Consider the following 20051-nt stretch of genomic DNA (forward strand, 5'->3'; position numbering starts at 1 on the left):
CCTGGAGGCGGCTGGGCTGAAGGGCGGGACAGCACGGCCTCCAAGAAGCTAGGATGTGCCTTCTGGGGTCTCAGCCAGCTCCAGTTCCTCTGGCTGCATCCTCTCTGACTCAGAGCCCCCTTCAGTCTCTGCTTGGAGGGGGGATTGCAGCAAATGTGCAGGACTTGGCACCTGGACGCTGGTGACTGTGGGGAAGTAGGAGAAGAACGAACTCTACCCCCGTTCCTTCATTCGTTCAGTCACCCCCTCAGAAACGATTGCACGCTTACTATGGCCTGGCACTGTTTTAGCTGGGAAGCCCTGTGCTCGTGAAGTGTATGTTCTAGAGACACAGATGGAGAGTGAATAATCAGACAAGGAAATGATATTATGTCAACTATGTTCTTCTAAATTATCACATAATGCTAAGTGCTGTGAGAAAAATGGAGCAGGGAAGGAATCGGAGAGTGACGGAGCCGCCATTTGCAATGGCGTCACATCCAGGAAGGCCTGTCTGAGAAGGGGATATTTGAACGAGGACCAGAGGAAGAGAAGGAGGCTAGGGAGAGCCTGAATCTGCCCGGGGAGCTCATGGCTGCGTGGACGCTCCACTTCCTCAACTGCAAAGAGGCTCCCGTGACACCCACCTGGTCTATTGCCAGCAAAGCACCTAGCGCCATGCCTGGCACACCGTAGGTGCTCATCATATGGCAGAAAGGACAACTGTGAGAGCCTGCAGTTCTGGGAGTGGCCATCCCTCTGGCTCCCTGGGCGGGAGCGGCTCATGCAGCGCCCCAGCCTCAGCGACCGCTCGGTGCTCCTCTCATGCTGGTCCCAGGTCAGAATCCCGACCCCGAAATCCAGTCCCAGACCCGAGGCCCGTGCCCTGCACACAGGCCTCCCAGCCGCGGGGGGCCGTCTTGCTCCTTGTGTCCATGTTTCAGTCTCCCAAATGCACTGGGCCCTCTCGGTGACGGGGCTGAGCGTGAGGTCCTGGCAATCAGAGCCTGGAAAGCATGTGGGTGCAGGCAGTCTACCTGGGAGGGGAGCCCAGGGCTCATCGCTTGCTCCCTGCTGTGGGGAAAGGGGGCTCCGGTCCACTGAGACGTGGAAGGAAGGTTCTGGAACTGATCCCTGAAGGAGAGGGGCAGCAGCAATTCTCCAGGGATTCTTCTTCCAAATAAGTCAGGGGCGCCCAGGTGGCACTGACTCCCCGCACTCCAGGTTGCATGGGCTCAAGACCCAGGGGTGTCGGTGAGGCCTGGGAGCAGACCGCAGCAGGACGCCAGAGTGCTAGAGGGGACCTGGCAGCCGGGCGAGTCGGAGCCTGGCCAATGGTCCACCGCAGCTGCGGCTAGAACCAGAGGACGGCGGAGGCTGTCGTGGTGTCTTTCCCAGCACCAGTCTCATTCTTCAGCACCATGACCCTGGGCAGGCCAAAGATGGGACCTCCCTGGCCTCAGGGACTAGTCCAGGAGTGGGCAGGTGTCCAGGCTGGGGTCTGTGAGTGCAGAGAGTGGGGACGGTTTTCCTGCTCCAGTAGAGATGCTGTGAGATGTGAGCTGCTGCTAGCCGTGGTCTCCCCACACCCAGAGAAGTCCGCCTGTAGCAGGCGGAGAACGAGGCCAGCCCCTTGGAGAAACAGAGAGGAGAGGCGGATGAGGTCCGATGAAGTTCACGCCCCAGGGGCCATGTGTCCCCAGGTTGGGTCTGCTTTCTGAGGCTTGGATTCATGTCCCCTTTTTGCTAAGCCAGTTTGGACCGCCTTTCTGTCACTTGCAACCCGAGGGTGCTGGCCAACGCTTCCCATCATCCCTGGCACCATTGGGCCCTCAAGGACCCTAGTTCTCAGGCTCTGCAGCAAGGTAGTAGGTAGATCCCAGCCACAGTGACAGATGCCCCAACTCCAGCCCTGCTCCGTGACAGGCACAGCTGCCCTCCTGTATGAATCTGTTGCCTCTGCCTTGGCTCTCCAAGGCCCCCTGGGTTCTGACAGCCCCATTGGACTTGCCTCTCTGGTTCCCTGAGGGATGCCTGGGATGGCCCTGCCACCCAGCATGGCCCCTGGCTTGACCCACCGAGACATCTGAGCCGGCCCGGCACCATCGGCCCATGGCAAAAACTTTGTGGGGCAGCCTGCACCACTCCCTATGGGAGCCACTGTGGTGGGAGGGAAGGAAAGGGGCTGGCCATCTGCGTTGCTGACAGGCTTCCCCAATCAACCATTCGTTCATTAATCCATCCAACAAGTACTGCATAAGCTTCTACTTCCTGCCAGGCACTGGAGGTGGGGGTGGGGGTGGGGGTGATGGGGCATGGTAGGTGGGTGGGAACACAGCACTGAACACACAAGCAAAAGTCCCTGCAACCGTGGAGCTGACATTCTCCAAGGTTGAAATGGGAGAAGTGGGGGAAAAAAACACTAAGATATGCTATGTTAGTGATAATTACTAAAGAGATAAAAAGTAAAGCAGAGCAGGGGGTATGAAATGATGGGGCTAAGCCTGCAATTCTAGATGGGGTGGTGCCCGTTTTTTAGCATGGGGAGAGGTTGGAACCCAGTGCTAGAGCCAGGCTGCCGGGCTTCACCTCCCATCTGCTGCTCGTGAGTGGTCTGACAGAGATTACTCAACTGCTTTAAGCCTCAACTTTCCCATCTGTGAAATGGAGACACGAATAGTGCCTACCCATTGAGGTTTTGGAGGTGGAGTGAAATAATGCATTTAGAGCATTTGCACAGTACATGCCATGTGAGTGGTTCCCCAATCTTACCTTCTCTTCGTGGCCTGAGATGTGTAGATTCCCTCATGCTCCGTGTCCAGGAATGTTACGCTCAGGAGAAGCGAGGAGTATGATCCTCATTTTTGAGGTTTAAACGCTAATGTGGTCTGTGATCATCTGGATGGCTCTCGTCCATCTGTCCGTCTGGTTCCCCATGAATCTGTCCCTCGAGTTTACTTGAGACCTTGAAGTCAGGAATGTGTGTTAGTCATTGGTCTCTGCTCCAATGTCCATTGCAGGCCTGATACTTAATGGTGATCAATAATTTCTAATTAAATTAATGGATGGTGAATAAATGCTGTAAGGACTCAGCAATGACTTCAAGCATTGAAGTAATCAATGAAGGCTTCACGGAGGAAGTGTCATGAGAGGGTGGCTTGGAACTGCCAGTGGGAAAGAAGAACCCCGTCTCACTGTGGAAGGCTGGGTCCTGGAGCCTCCCCTTGAAAGATGAACGTGTGTCCCCAAATGAGGGTCTGGCTCTGGGCTGCTGCACCGATCTCCTGGGAGCCTGCCCTCAGGAGACTTGGAGTCTTTTTCCCTGATACCGCCAGGCCTGGGTGGGACATGGGGATGAGCATGGGACCTTCAGGACCCTCTCGCAAGGTCTGGTCAGAGGGGAGGCTGAGTGGAGGCTGCACACTCGGCTGGCAGTGCTGTGAATTATTGATCACCAGAGAGTAATGTGTAGGCAAGGTCATTTCCCTCCTAGGCCAAACTGCTCCATTGTGCTTAATTGCCTGTTTTCCAAATTTCCCTAGGGCTGGCCTGGTGTGTGGGGATTAGTTCTGTGCCAATTTATTTTGCTTGAATCCAGTCTGTGGGGTAAAACGGGATGCCGTCCATTTCTCTTTGGTATTAAGTTTGAAAGCTGTGGATGGGATTAATTCAGGGGCTTAAATGGGGGGAGGGACTCTTGCTTTACCTGGTACTGCAAAGAGGTGCTGCTCTGAGCACCCGATCCCCTCAAGGCTTGACTTACTTGTTTGAGTGGTGGGCTGGCAGAATCAGAGAAATGAGGGGCAATCTATACTCCCTGAGCACCTGTGATGTACCAGGCTCTATGTATATCACCTTCTTTAATCCTCACTGAGATATCCAGATAAAATAAATATAATACACCAAAGTGGGGAACCAGATGAAGAAACGGGTTTTCAAAGAAAAATGTTAAGAGTGGGTTGCAAGGATTCTTCCACCCCTTCCTGACAGGGTAGGGTGGTGGGTAATGACGGGAAGTCATGAGGAGTGTTGCTCTGGAGGGGGCTGTGCTGAGGCTCCTATCACTGCTAAGTGGGAGGAAGAGAAGGTACTTGCCCATTCTCTGGAGCCAAGTGTGGATGGATGACTCAAAGCTTAAAATGTACCTGATGGGTTTCCAGCCAAGAAAGAATAACAGGGACCAGATTTACCTTCCCACCCAAAACAACTGAAAAACAAGACAAAACATTGGAAACAGTGGTTTTCAAGAGACTGGACAATAGGCAGTAAAGGACAGTGATCACTGAGAAATGAAAGCACACAAGGAGAGCCCATGATTGCTCCAGCTTATGCCTTGAGAGTTTCCTGGCCATGTGTCAGGGAGACATTGTCCAAGCTGAGTCTGGTAAAATCCTCAAGCTGAGGAGACTGAGCTGAGATTCTGGGGAAATCAAGGAAGTTAGAGTACCCAGGGCAGAATAATGTAGAGGAGAGAGCTACAAAGAGAGTTCTGGAGGTATGGAGAGGTCCAGCATGAGCACTCAGCTCAGAATTGTTCAGCCCATACGTGGGAGGAAATTGCCCAAAGTCAGGGAGAGAACCACCCAAAAGGACCAGAGGGAACAGTGTTTCAAGCACACACAGATTTGGGAAGAGTGCCTGCTGGAAAAATTCACATTTCACAGGGCATTGGGCAGCCTACTCAGGCAAGTCTTGGAGAATAATTTGTCCCAGATTGAGAACTGGTCCAAATGTGCTTAGCAAATCACCAAAGTAAGACTTGAAAGGATCAAACTGTTTCTGAGTTAAAAACAAGCCAGAACATAGCTCAAGAATAGCTATAGAAGTACAAACATACACAGCATCCCACACGGTAAAAGTCACAATGTCTGACATTCAGTAAAAAATTACCTATAATGGAAAAGAATCTAAAAAAGAATATATATATATATATATATACACATATATATATATATGAATCACTTTGCTATACACCTAAAACTAACACAACATTGTAAATCAACTCTATTTCAAAAAACTTGTTTTCAAAATTAAAAAAAGAAAAGACAGAAAACAATGTAAAAATTACCAGCCATGCCAAGAAGCAGGAAAATACAGCCCATAATGAGGAGAAAAGTCAGTAAGTTGAAGCTGATCCAGAATTGACACAGATGTTAGAATCAGCAGACAAAGATGCCAAACCAGTTATTATAACTCTACTCCATTTGTTCAAAAAGTTAGAGGAAAGATGGAACATACAATAAATATAGGTTTGGATATTAAAGATATTTGGTTTAGGATATAAAAAATCCTAAACCAAGCTATTGCAGATGAAAACTACAATGTCTAAGATGCAAAACACAACGGATGAGATTAACAGCAGGGTAGACATTGCAGAAGAACAGATTAGTTAACTTGAAGACAGCAGTAGAAACTATCCAAAAAGAAACATAGAGAATAAAAAAACAAAAATAATAATTTAAAAGAGAGACAGAGCCTTGGTGAGCTGTGAGACAACTTCAAGATGCTTAATATATGTGCAATTGGAGTCCCTGAAATAGTGAACAGGGAGGAATAGAAAAATATCTGAAGAAATAATGACCAAAAACTTTCCAAGTTTGATGAAAACTATACACTTACAAATACAAGAGTGTCAATGAACCCAAGCACAACAAAAATGAAGAAAACCCACACTAAGGCATATTATAAGTAAATTGCTCAAAATCAATAATAAAGATAAAATCTTAAAAGTAGCTGGAAAGGATGAGGGTGGGGGGAGAAGAACATGTTACATACAGAGGAACACAGATAAGGATTACAGTAGATTTCTTGTAGAAAACAATGCAAGTGAGAAAGCAGTGGAGCAACATCTCTAAAGTACTGAATAAGAAAAAATATGTACTGTCAACCTGGAGCCCATATCCAGAAAAAAAAAGTCTTTCAAGAATAAAAGCAAAATAGGGCTTCCCTGGTGGCGCAGTGGTTGGGCATCCGCCTGGCGATGCAGGGGATGCGGGTTCGTGTCCTGGTCCAGGAAGATCCCACATGCCGCGGAGTGGCTGGGTCCGTGAGCCATGGTCGCTGAGCCTGTGCGTCCGGAGCCTGTGCGTCCGGAGCCTGTGCTCCTCAACGGGAGAGGCCACAGCAGTGAGAGGCCCGCGTACCACAAAAAAAAAAAAAAAAAAAAAAAGAGAATAAAAACAATATAAAGTCTTCTCAGGCCTATGAAAACTAAAAGAATTCACCTCTAGCAGATCCTAAATATAATATGTTAAAGGCTGTCCTTCAAACAGAAGGAAAGTGATACTCGATGAAACATGGATCTACACAAAGGAATGAAGAGCATTACCATCAGATGTGGTAATTGCACAAGTAAATATATAATATTTTCCCTTATTATTTTAGTCTCTTTAAAATATAATTGGCTCTTGAAACAAAAATAATGACAACAGAGTGTGTGGTTTATGGCCTATATAGCACAATGTGTCACAATCTGTGACTAAAATAATACTTAGAGGGAAATTTACAGCACTAAGCAACTATACTGGAAAAAAAGAAAGTTCTCAAACCAATTGTCCTAGGCTCCACCTTAAGAAACTAGTAAAAGAAGAGCAACTTAAACCCAAAGTAAGAAGAAGAAAGGAAATCATAAGGATCAGAAGAGAAATTAACAAAATATAGAACAAAAATAATAGGGAAAATTCATGAGGTCAAAAGCTGTTTCTTTGAGCTTTTGTATCAATAAAATTGATAAACCTATTGCCAGACTTATGAGGACAACAAGAGATAAGACACTATTACCAGTAGCCAGAACGAGAGGGTGACATCACTACAGATCCTACAGATATTAAAAGAATAATAAGGGAATATTATGAACATCTTTTTGCTAATAAATTCAGTGACTTAGATAGAATGGATAAATTCATTGACAGACAAACTACCAAAGCTTACTGTAGAAGAAGATATCCTGAGTAGTCCTATAAGTATTAAAAGAAATTGAAGTGATAATTTAGAACCTTTCCACAAAGAAAACTCCAGGCCCAGTCACTGATGACTTCTATGAAATATTTAGTGAGTAAATAATGCCAATACTACACAATCTCTTCCAGAAGATTGAAAAAGGCGGAACAGTTCCCAAATCACTCTGTGAAGCAGCATTACCCTGGTACCAAAATCAGACAAGGACATTTTGAATAAAGAAAACTACAAACCAATATCAATATCCCTCATGAACATCAACACGAAAATTCTTTTTTTTTTAACATCTTTATTGGGGTATAATTGCTTTACAATGGTGTGTTAGTTTCTGCTTTATAACAAAGTGAATCAGTTATACATATACATATGTTCCCATATCTCTTCCCTCTTGCATCTCTCTCCCTCCCACCCTCCCTATCCCACCCCTCCAGGCGGTCACAAAGCACCGAGCCGATATCCCTGTGCCATGCGGCTGCTTCCCACTAGCTATCTACCTTACGTTTGTTCGTGTATAGGGGGAAGGGTGAGCTGTGACAGGGCGAGAGAGAGGCATGGACATATATACAACACGAAAATTCTTAACAAATCTAATCCAACAACAGGGAAAAATGATAATACATCATGACTGAGTGGGTTTATCCCAGGCGTGCCAGCTGGGTTTAACATTTGGAAATTGATCAATGTAATTCATCATATTAACAATAAAAAATTCAAACTATACAATCATCTAAACAGACACACAAAAAGCATTTGGCAGTACCCAACCTCTATTCCTGATTTAAAAAAAAAAAAAAATCTCTCAACAAACGACAAATAGAAGTGAACTTCCTTAATTTGATAAAGAACATCTCTGAAAAACCCACAGACTTAATGGTCTTAAATATGGAATACTTTCCCACAAGACAGAGGACAAGGCAAGGACAGCCACTTGTACCATGACTATTGAACATTGTACTAGAGTTTAGAGCCAGTGCAATAAGGCAAGAAAGAGAAATAAAAGGCATTCAGATTAGAAAGAAGGAAGTAAAACTGTCTTTATTCACAGATGACATGATTGTCTATGTAAAAATCCAATGAGATCTACAAAAAACTACCAGAATTAATAATACATTTAACAAGTTTGCAGGATATAAGATCAATCAGAGTCTAAATTTTAAAGATATCACTTACAATATGAAGTATGGAGAAATGAATCTAACAGATGTGAAAAACCTATGCACTGAAAATTATAAAACACGAGATAAATTTATGAAAACCTAAATAAGGAGAAAGTATTCTGCCGGTTGGAAGACTCAATATTGTTAACATGTCAATGCTCCTCAAGTTGATCTATAGACTCAACACAGTGCAAATTAAATCTCAGTAGGCTTTTTTTTTTAACTGACAAACTGATTCTAGAATTCATATGGAAATGCAAAGGATCTAAGATAGTCACAACAACTTTGAAAGAAAAGAACAAATTTGGAGGACTAATACGATCTAATTTCAAGAACTTATTGTAAAGTTTCAGTAATTGATATTGGTATTGGTGGTATTATGTCAAGGTAAACAAATAGATCAATGGAACAGAATAGAGAACCCAGAAATAGACCCACACATTTACGGCAGCTGATACAGCTGATTTCGAACAAAAATAAAAAGGTAGTTCAGTGGAGAATAAATAGACAATTAGTGCTAAAACAATTGTGTGTGTGTAAAAATGAACTTCTATACTTCAAAAAAATGAAACTTATCTCGCATCATACACAAGAATTAATTCAAAATGAACCATAGACCAAAACGGAAAACCCAAACCTATAAAATTTCCAGGAAAAGTTAACAGACTTTTCTGAAAAAAACAGATTGTAAATATTTTAGGCTTGTGGACATTATGGCCTCCATTGCAACTATACAACTCTGCAATTATGGTGCGAAAGTGGCCATAGAAAATGCGTAAATGAATGAGTATGGCTACGTGTCAGTAGAACTTTATGACTATGTTGAGTCCACTCTGGGAATGCAAGAATGGTTTAAAGATAAACTATTAATTTAACTCATTCCATTAATAGATTAAAAGGAAAAAGCCAGGTAATCATATCAATAGATACAGCAAAACAAAGCAACTAGCCAAACAAAAAAAGCCCACGTTAGACAAATTTTGACAGTAATTCTTGATAAACTCCCAGAAAACTAGGAAGGGTGAGAAAGGGCACCTATCAAAACCCAACAGCAAACATTTTTTCATGTGGAAATTTAAAAGCATTGCTAGACCAAAGACAAAGATGCCATCTGTCACCACTGCTATTCAACTCTACCTTATACTGGAACCAGCTGAGACAGACATAAAATGGGGAAAGATTGGCAAGAAAAGGCACAAATTGTCTTTAATTGCAGACATGATTGTCTACATAGAAAATCCAAGGTAATCTCTCAAATTATTTAAAATCATATAACAGTTCAACATAACTGCTGGGTACAAGACAGCACACTAAAGTCAATAGCACTTCTCCTGAACAGGAATACAATTGAGAACATATAAGAGAGGCAAACTCCATTCACAAAGGCAGTAAAATCTATAGGGTACCTAAGATGAAATCTAAGAACAGATGTACAAGCCCTGTATGGAAGCAGTATAGCAGCACGGGTGGGTCAGAGAAGAGCCTCCAACTCAGAATGCCTGGTTCTACATTATAGCCCTACTGCTAATTGGCTTGGGTAAAGTACTTGACCACTCTCTGCCTCAGTTTCCCCATTTGTAAAGGGAGACAATAATATGTACCTCTGAGTTAAATATAAGCATTTAGAACAGTAATTGGTACATATAAATGTTTGCTATTATTGTTGGGAAGAAAATTACAGCACAATTGAACATGAAAGAATATCTGAATAAATATAGAGATAGATCATGCCCAGGGATGGAACAATTCTGCATTAGAAAAATATCATTTCCCCCTGGTTAAATTTATAAATTCTTTGCTGTTTCAATGAAAATGACAACGGGCTTTTTAATGGGATCTGATAAACTGAAAATTTATATAGAAAAGCAAGGGTCCAAGAATAGTCAATACAATTTTGAGAAAAACAAAGACTACACCATTTGATCTACTTGATACTGACTTATTATAAAACTATAATATCTAAGGCACATAGGCCAGATAAAAAGACCAATGGAATAGAATAGAGAGTTCAGAAATAGATCCACACATATACAGGAACTTGGTATAGACGAGAGCTGGCATTATAATCAGAGGGAGAAAGATGGATTAGTCAATAAATGATTTGGATATTAGGTACTTCATGTGGAAAAAAAGTGTATAATTAGATCCCTACCTCACCCCAAACAGAACATTATGCTATAGATGGGCTAAATGTAAATATAAAAGAAAGACATTCTATAGCTCACCTTCATAACTCAGCAGGTAGAGAAGTATTTACTGAAGAGGACACAAAAGGCAAAATACTTAAAAGAAAATATTGATAAACTTCACTACATCAAAATCAGCAACTTCTGAAGGAAAACAATACCATAAACAAATTTAAGAGAAAAGCAACAAATTAGAAGAGAATGTTTGCAACACACACGATAAGACAGAGGATAGGTAGTAAAATTATATAAGAAGCTCCAGGAAATCAGTAAGAAAAAAGCCAAAGGGGCAAGGGAGGATCAGGCAATTCTTAGAAGAGGAAATGGAGATTCTCAGCCTCACTAGTCATCAGGAAGTGCAAATTAGACAACCATCATCTATCAGCTCACCCACCAACTTGAGGTGCATTTACTCAGTTTCAAGTGCTACTCAAAATTCGATACACTGTTGTAGGAGTGTAAATTGTTTCTTGCTGTGGCAACATGTACGAAGTTAAATATATACATATACCACAACCCTGCCTCCAGGTGTCCATACTTGTTATGAGGAACCAGGTAAAATGATGTCACTGTATTGTTGTTTGAAATTCCTACAGGTTGGAAACAACCTAGATATCCATCCAAGTGGGTGGAGAGGATGGGAGAAATAATAAATTAATTGCAGTCACTGCTCATGAATGTTTAACAACCTACTATCTAAGGGAAAAAGCCTGAATCTGTAGCATTTGCTGATTTCCGGGCTGTAAATAACTCCCACCAGGGCTGATTCCTAGTTACCACCATGACATCACTGAACACAGAGTCTGGAAGAGAAACACACAATCCGTTCCTGCAAGAAGGTTCTTGGGGAAGGCTCCGGCACACCATTGTTTGTTTTCTCCTAGCATTAGAGATCAATAAAGAAACTAGGTAGAGCTGAAAAAATAAGGCTTAGAGAAAAAGCAATTTGCAATGTGGTGCAATCAATGTGATAATGTTTGTATAAATTTTAAAATTACACAAAATGATATAATGCATGTACATGTGTTAAAGAACAGAGCATGGATGAGAAGAAAACATAAATTTGGGGGCAGAATTTGGAAAGAGAATGGGAGGATTAAGACTAGGAAGGGATGCAAAGGAGCTTCAATATCTCTGATTTTATTTCTTACATTAAAAGATTCTAACGTATTAGATGTCAGAATCTTTTTTTTTTTTCTTTTTGGATGCATTGGGTGTTCGTTGCTCTGCACGGGCTTTCTCTAGTTGTGGCGAGCGGGGGCTACTCTTTGTTGTGGTGCGCGGACTTCTCATTGCAGTGGCTTCTCTTGTTGCAGAGCATGGGCTGTAGGGCACACAGGCTTCAGTAGTTGTGGTGCACGGGCTCAGTAGTTGTGGCTTGCGGACTCTAGAGTGCAGGCTCAGTAGTTGTAGCTCACGGGCTCTAGAGTACAGGCTCAGTAGTTGTGGCGCATGGGCTTAGTTGCTCCGCGGCATGTGGGATCTTCCCAGACCAGGGCTTGAACCCGTGTCTCCTGCATTGGCAGGCAGATTCTTAACCACTGTGCCACCAGGGAAGCCCAGATGTCAGAATCTTAATACTGATTCCTTTGAATCGATATTCAAAAGGTGGGGGATTGTAATAATATACTTTAGTCTCTGTTTATGTATATCTCATTAAAATAAATACAATACAAAAAATAAAGTATGATCATGATTGTGTAAAAACAAAACTCTCTCTTGAAAGGCCCCAGAATCAGACACTCCAAAAGGTTTCTGGTAATTATGTTTGGATTCAGGACAACACTCTTCCTATTTTCCTTTCTTTCCACATTTTCTATCACGAGTGTTACTTTTGCAGTGGCAGAAAATCACTAAACTTTGAGTGTGTGGCCAGATGACAACCCTGGGTCCTTCCCTGGTAACATTGCTCTTTGATGGGTCTTAGCACATTTCAGCGTTCTTAGACATTCTCTACCCAGAGGCACTGTGACCTAGACTAAGGTGGGTGGCTGGGTTTTTGTCTAGCCTTTCACTGGAGAAAAATCCATCCGGGTACTGCTTCAGGCCACCTCTCCAGATAGTTCCCAGTGGCGAAAAGAATCAAGAGACCCCCTTGAACTCCCTGTGGGACCTGGGTAGTCACAGAGGGGAAAGGTGGCAGAGAGGTAGTTACATTAGTACCAGCTAGTATGGGCTGACTGTACAAGATTTGGATTCACGCGGACCTGGGTAAACCTCAGCTCGGCCACTTACTAGTGGGTGACTTCGGAAGTGACTTGGCGCCTGTTTGTTCATTTATAAAATGGGTACTGTTGTGGATTCTGCTATAGTGCAAAATACTTGTAGTCCCTCCTTGGGGGAGGATTGTACTTATATGTGCCATTGAGGTCATGTGGTCATGTGACCTATAGCGTCCCTCCCTGCCCTTTGACCTCATGAGTCGTGGTTATGTGACTTACTTGGGCCAATGAAGTTGTAAGAGTGAGCTCATGACACTCATCTCTTGTTCACCTCTATCATGACCCCAGCAACGCCCAAATGTAGGGCTGCTTGGTCAGCCTGGCTCCCAGAATAAGGATGACGATGATCAGAGCTGCAGCCAACTTGTGATGGGCATGTGGCATGAGTGAGAAATAGATTCTATAAGGCACTGCATTTCCAAGGGTCATGCATTGCTGCAATACAACCCAGTCCATTCTGGCTGATACAGAGTCCTCATGTTTTGAGGACAAAATGAGAGAGCACCTGTAAAGTGTTTAACTACAACCAGCTGGCATACAGGGTTGGAGCTGTCGGGATAAGTGAGGTTATGTTACAGTAGCAGATAACCCACAAATCTCGGTGACCAAGCACAGCACATGTTTATTTCTCACTCACACTACCCATTTAATGTGGTCCCTGTTCTTTGTAACCATTCAAAGGTAAAGCCATCATCAAGATAAAGATCATGGTTTTATCTTGACATTTGCTTTTTCAAGACCCTAAGTCAGGAGGGAAAAAAAAAATCTGGCAAACCGCACTCAGGCTTTTAAAGTTCTAACTCAGAAGAGATACCAGTCACTTTCTTTACATTTCACTACACCTTCTTATGACTATGCCTAATTTTTGAGGGGACAGGAAGTGCAGATCTATCCAGTATGCAGGAGGAGGTGGGAAGCAGGACATGTGAGGTCAGCACGAGGACCTCCCTGTGGCCATTCGATGAATGGGAGCTGCTGTTAGAGTTACTGTTCATGATGACATTTAGGTTGATTCCAAATGGAGACAAATGGATGTGGGAATGGCATTCTAGGCAGGGGACAAGCATGTGCACATGCACAGAGTCTTGAAAGGGCCAGCCTTGTTCAGAAAATTGCGGAACAGGTCGAGCATACAGGGAATTGGCTAGAGATGCAGTTTGGGACCACATTACAAAGACCTTAGAATTTAGACTTTAGCGTGTAGAAACTGGGAGCCTTGAAACATTTTAAGCAGGAAAGTGAATGGTCAGCTTTCAGTCCACATGAGGGAGGGGTGAGCCCCTGAATGCTGGTGGGGTGGTGAGGCCGGCATGAGAAGGGGGAGGGTTTGAGAGCTCTGAGAGCAGGTCAGCAGGACTGAAAGATGGACAGGCTGTGAAGGCTTAAGGGTGGGGGGTCGAGGATGACTCGACCTGAGTGGGAAGGAGGATGAGGGCCAGTCTCGGTTTCTGGAGAGGATGCCTAGTGCAGTGCTGGCGGTAGTGAGTAGCTAAAATCACAAACAACGGTAATATCTTGTTTGACAAGGTTGTGGAGCAACAGGAACTCTCTTACATTAGCTCTTTGGTAAATTCTTTGATATCAGTTACTAAAACTCCACATACACAGATCCCAACATCTGGCAATTTCCTGATGAGCATATACGCCCAACGGAAGTAAGTCCAGGCAGACCTTTATTCATCATAACCTCCAACTGAAAACAAGCTAAGTGCCCATCACAAGGAGGGTACATTGCAGTGTATCTGTACAATGGAATACTATAGAACAGTGGAAAATGAATAAACTACAGCTGCATGTATATAATAATGAGTGAAACTCAGAAACATAATGTTGAGCAGAAGAAACCAGATAGAAAAACATTCACACTCTATGATCCTACACAAAGACACCCACCAGCAAAATTATACTGTTAGAAGTCGAGATGGGGATTATCTTTGGGGTGGAGAGGGTGGGTCATGAGGGAGGCCTTATGAAGACGGCAGTGGTCTCTTTTCCTGATGTAGGTGGTAGTTACACAATTTCACTTTCTCAGAGAGGTCCTCTCCACTCACCCTTTATAAAATAGACCCCTCCATCCATCTCCATCCCTGCGCCCTGCTTTCTCTTCTCACTCATCATGACCTCCATGTTACATGTTCACATTGTCTTGTTGACCTCGCCCCACTAATAGGTCAACCTCATGGGAGCAGAGAGTTTGGTCTGTTCTGTTCTCATTACCCCTGTGCTGGAAATGGGCCTGCACATAGTAGATGCTCAACAAATAGTCTTCGTTAATGAAAAACAAGGGAGGAGGCCGTACAGAGAGAGAGGTTGGGGTCAGGAGAACAGAGGGGCAGGATGTGCCGAGGGGCAGGGATACTGAAGATATAGGAGAGGAAGCAGTGGATGGCGTGAGTTTGAGTGGTGTGGAGGCGGGCACGAGCAGGGGATTGAGGGAGGGGCCTTGGCTCTGACGTAGGGGTGCTTCAGGAGAATGGAAGAGACGGTCCAGAGGAGCCCTGAGGGAGTCAGAGGAGACTGCATGGGGGTGCAAGGGGCTGAAGCTGAGCCTTGGGGCCCAGCAAGGTTCAAGACCACCAACTCCCGGGTCCCCAGCCTGACTTACAGGTTGACGAAAGGGGTGGATCCTTGTGTTCGGCCAGGGCAAGGCCCTTTTCACTGTGATCCAGGCATCCTGGAAGACAGGGTGGGTATTTCAGCAGGACTGCCAGATGGGGAGGCTGGGGGTGAGGGGGTCCCCCCAAGATCAGAGAGGCGAGGGTCAGCATGATGATGATAATGTCTAACATTCCAGAGCACTGATGAGGCCAGGCCCCTGCTAAGCGTGAACTAGGCACACCAGCCTGTGATCACATCCATTTAACTGACAAGGTTGTGCTTGCCTGGGGCCCCTTCACTGTGAGGACTTGAACCCAAACTGTCCGGTTTCCAGTATCTGAGGCTGCAGCCACTTGCTACATGGGCTAGAGAGGTGAGTGGGGAACAGACAGAGAATGGGATGCTGAGTTCTGTTGTTAGGTGCGGGACACTTGAGCAGATCAGGCTGGTGGGTGATAGAGAACTGGATGTCAGCCTCTTTCACCTCCTGAGGGTCCTTGCGTTTACCTGGCCTTTGAACTGGATCTGCACACCTGTGCTATGAGGTGGACCTTGTGAGAAAGCTGAGGTGGGGACAGGTGCGGGACCTGTCCCGGCTCACTCAGCAACCAGGTGGTGGCGCTGGCAGAACCCCAGGCCCTTCCTGGGTCCTGCCCTTTCACTTATGCCCTCCAGGGTGCTGGAGTGGGGGGTGGGGGGGTGAGGGGGGGAGAAACTTCCACCTCCTTATAGGTTCATTCTGGGCATTTCTATGGAATAAAAGCTCATATCTAGCTTCAGAAACTCCCTCTCACCTCCCAGCAAGAAACCTCAGGTGGCTTCCACCTTCCTCAGTGTCTCCCACAAACCCATCCTCCTACCCCAGCCCCTTCTGGACTCTCCTGTCCCCACTGCAGTTTGGGGAGATGCCTGGAGTCCCCAGAAAGCCAGTTGAGGAGAGGAAAGCATCACAGAATTGCAGGAGTGAGAGAGACCAGCGGCACCTCCCTCCTGTGGCTTGGACCACCCCCCAGTCTCAGGCCAAGGGCCCCTTCAGCTTTGGTACCCCTTGGAGGCAGTCTGAACCTTTCCTACTCTCCCTTTCCAAACTGGTTTTGCTGAGCACCTAGGAAAGCCTGCTGGTGTGTGTGTGGGGGGGGGGGGGGAGGGTGCTGGGGGGGCGGTGTTGATCCATACCCAACACCTCTGACACACCCACTGGGGGCTGGGCTCCCTGCAGGCAAGGGGTCAGCTTGGAGGAGGTGGCAGCTCGCCAAAAGAGGGAACAAATAGCTTTTGAGCGCCTGCTCTATGTGAAGCACTGTGTAGGATGCGAGGGGGTGGCGGGTACACTTATGACTAAGGGAAGGGAGGGGGTAGGTTCCTGCCTGGCAGAGGGAGGAGGGACTCGCACTTCCCAGCCTGTTTTTGGAGCGTACCCAGCACTGTTTCTCCACTTTATCTCACCAGTAAGTAGAGAGGTGAGCATGAGAAGAGATCTCGGTGCTCTGCCTGGAGGAGGCCTACTACCTCCAGCCATCTCATCCAGAGTTTTGCCTTGTTTGTAGGGTGCTGATTCCCCCCGCCGCCCCCCCCCCCCAGTCTGTCCCCTAGCTTCTTCCCACGGGTCCAGTTTTGTGCTTAGGAGGTTCCTGGAAGTGCGTCTGCCTACCCTCTTTTACCAATGAACGGGGGCTCTTGTCCCTACTCCCCACCCCCGGTCTTCCGCCGCTGTGAAGTCTCCCATTCTCCAGATTCGCCTTCAGCCGCGCCCCGCTCCCTTCCCTGTTCTTCTGGTCGCCGCGGCCCTCGGCCTTGTGAGGCTGCCCACCTGTCCTCCCCTTTTCTAATCTCCCCACCCATGGGCCATACACAACTGGAGTACCTGGGCACGCAAGGTGACCCTCAAAGGCTCAGCTGACCGTGTGCCCCCCAAGCTGGCCATCTCCTTCCTCCCTCCCCCGCTGGCAGACCCAGGGACCAAAGGTGCCCACCCGCGAGGCCGGGAGCGCGGAGACGCAGCCTTTGCCGGGGCGCCGCCGTACCTGCAGGGTGCCGGGCTGCCCGCGCGCGCGGCGGGCTGCGCGGGCCGTGGGGGCGGAGGAGCGGGCGGCGCGAGGGAGGGGCCTGCGAGAGTGGCGGCGGCGGCGGCGGCCGCAGCCCTAGCAGCCTGGCTCGGCCTCGGCTCGGTCGGCGCAGCGCCGCGCGCGTCCCCTCCCGCCGCCGCCGCCGCCGCCGCCGTAGCCAGGCGCACCGGCACCAGGCCTCCGCCGCCGGGCGCACCGACGCAGCGCGCACCGCCGGCCGGGATGCGCTCCCGGGCCCCGGTCCGCCCCCACCCGCGGCCGCCGCCCGCCCGCTGCGCTCAAGCCTGACCGCGGCGCCCGTCCCGGCCGCCCTCGCCCGTCCCCGGCTGCCCCCGGTCGCGATGCCCGCCCCCCGGGGCCCCGGTGGCCCGCGCCCCTGCTAGGCTGCGGCGGCATGGCCCGCGCGCCCGGCGCGACCTCTGCGGATTGCAACGGTGTGCGGCGGCGGGGCATGCCCAGGGCACCGGGCACGGCCTTCAATGGGCGAGGACACGGACACGCGGAAAATTAACCACAGCTTCCTGCGGGACCACAGCTATGTGACTGAAGGTAACGTACGTGTTGTCTGAGGCCCCCTCCGGCCGGCCGCGGCGTGGGGATGCCGTCGCACCGAATGCCCTCCGAAGGTTTGGACCGCGCGCTGTGTGTCGTGTGCCCCCACCCCACCCTACCCTACCCCGCCCCGGGTCCGGGAGGGAGGGAGCCCGAGGGCGCCGGCCTCCGCTGCCCAGCAGCCTGAGAGCGCAGCGCCTTCCTCCGCGCCGCCCTCCGGCAGGCAGCTTTCCGCCCCCAGGCCTGGTGGCATCCTGAATCGGCCCTGGCCCTCATTTTTAAAAAGGCCACCTCTGCGGCTAATCTGGTGAAGAAATACCGGGGAAATTTAGTGGCTTAGAATACTGGGTTTGCCCTGTCCAGAGCCCGCAGAATTTTCTAGGCTGCCCACTCCCTGGAGACGAAGTGGGACCCGGGGGTGGGGGTGGGGGTAATCCATTGCCAGATTCCCCTAGAGGCTCGCGGTCTTCGGCCCCTCCCTGTACCTCGAGAAGCAGGGCCCCTTAGTGGGTGGGAGAAGGTGTCTGGTTTGGGGTTCATCTTTTATTCCTGGCGAGTTGAACTAAGACAGGAACAGCTGGCCCTAAACTGTCAGAATTTCCCCCCAAAGTGGGACATGCCACCCCAAACAGGCCCTGCATTTGAAATCCCCTAAATTGGCCCTACAGCCCAAGCCCAACCGCCACTCCGAGGCTGGTGGGATCTAGAGGGTCAGGGGCCCTCTCTTATAAGCCTGTAACTTCCAAGGGTCCCTCTGCTCCACCTTGCCCAGGGAGCGGTGGGGACAGCTCCTGGGCCGCAGCCGGGGGCCCGCGGAGTGGAGCCTCCATTGAGGATGGGGAGAGCTAGCCGCGGGGTGTCAGCGTGCAGCGGTGGGGACACTTGTGCTGGAGACCTTCCCGGGTGAAGGGGCCGTCTTCATCTTCCCTGGGGGCTGCTGGACTGGCTGCAGAAGTGTTTGTGGGTTTTTAGCAAGAGGTCCCCTGATGGGTGCCTCGGTGGGAGGGGCCCTGGGCATTGCGTGCCGCGGGACTGGTGCGCGTGGGAGCCTGTGTCAGGAACCCGTGTGGGCTCGGAGCGGTGACTCGACTCCAGGGTGCTGTCCTCCGCCGCGCTGATGCCTGGCGCCGCCGGAAATGAGGCCGAGGAGCCCGTAGCCCGAGCCCTGCGGAGGCCTGGGGAGCACTGGGCCAGCGCGGGGTGGGCTCCTGGGCGTCCTGACCCAGGGGAGCAGAGGCTGGGTGTGTAACCTGGGCGGACATATGCTGAAGAGTGGCGCTCCCCGCTCCCCGGAGGAGAAGTGCTGAGTCACGCTTTGCTGATGGGTGTGTGTAGGGAGAGGGGGCAGGGCTGCTCAGGCCGGGTGAGGGCTCTGCCCCAAGCTAGGGGTTTCGGGGTGGGGGGTGTCCCCAGGCAGCTGAAAGCGGTCTTTTGTCGCCTGCCTTGGAGAGGCTGAGGAAGGATCAGCGTGTTTCCTGGTGTTCTTTCTGCTGGCAGCCTGCTGAGAGGCAGAGGTAAAAAGGCTGCTGGGTTGCTGGCAGGTGCCCCAGTGGTCTGGCTGGAGCCAGGAGAGAGAGGGGATCTTGGCAGGTCATTGTGGTCTGGTTTTCTGGAGGAAGCCTCCGTTTTCCCATCTCTACATTGAGGATGATGGGACAGGGCACTGGGCGCCGTGATTTAAAGTATTTAAAAAGCACTGCCTGACTCATAGCGGACATTTGCAAACCCTAATTCCTTCTTTATTCTGTCTCCCGCTGTTTCTCGCACTAATTCACCAGCTCTTAGAAGGGAGGAACAAGGGAGAAGTGCATAGTTATCAGAGTAAGAAGTGATGATTTTAATTCTTCATTCATAGAACGCATATTTACCGAGTACCTACTATGTTCTGGTCAGTTTTAGCCCTGGGGACTGGACACAGGTACTGCCCGTGGGCAGCCTGTATTCTAGAAGGGAACGCCGTTATGTGGATGGATCTCTTTTCCCCATCTGTGAAATGGGAGTGAATAATACCATTCTGCCGAGAAGTATTAAGGTTTCTGTGAGGGTCAGATAAGATGGTGGATGAAAGAGCCACCTCGGAACTACAAATTGTGAACTGGCAGCCCAGGTATGTGGAGGACCCATTATGTGCTGAGGCCTCACAGGAGCTCCACATACCCCGCATCCCTATTTTATAGATGAAGAAACTGAGGCGTGGCCTTTGTCCATGTCCCAGATTGAATGCCAGAGTGTGGAAGGCACAGAGCTCAGGTCCTAGGGAACCTAGGACCAAGATCTGAAGTTCCCGCCCTTGAGAAAGCAATAACAATAATTATTAGAATTATATGAGATTTC

At 48.3% G+C, this 20051-nt stretch overlaps 1 protein-coding gene and 1 long non-coding RNA gene across 2 annotated transcripts in view; one reads left to right on the forward strand and one right to left on the reverse strand.

Annotated features, from left to right (window-relative positions):
• LOC109548552 (uncharacterized) overlaps nt 1-17806 on the reverse strand; it is a 32795-nt gene extending 14989 nt beyond the window's left edge. The window contains exons 1-3 of the long non-coding RNA XR_002174653.3: nt 17724-17806; nt 15107-15175; nt 2752-2944 (exon numbers count right to left, since the gene is read on the reverse strand). This is a non-coding gene — a long non-coding RNA (uncharacterized lncRNA). The remainder of the gene's footprint in view (nt 1-2751; nt 2945-15106; nt 15176-17723) is intronic.
• PPP2R2C (protein phosphatase 2 regulatory subunit Bgamma) overlaps nt 17277-20051 on the forward strand; it is a 138916-nt gene continuing 136141 nt past the window's right edge. The window contains exon 1 of the mRNA XM_033857356.2: nt 17277-17714. Within this exon, the coding sequence (XP_033713247.1) occupies nt 17645-17714 (70 nt within the window). The 5' untranslated portion in view covers nt 17277-17644. The remainder of the gene's footprint in view (nt 17715-20051) is intronic.

Source organism: Tursiops truncatus, chromosome 5 (assembly GCF_011762595.2).
Source record: "Tursiops truncatus isolate mTurTru1 chromosome 5, mTurTru1.mat.Y, whole genome shotgun sequence".
Lineage (NCBI taxonomy): Eukaryota > Metazoa > Chordata > Mammalia > Artiodactyla > Delphinidae > Tursiops > Tursiops truncatus.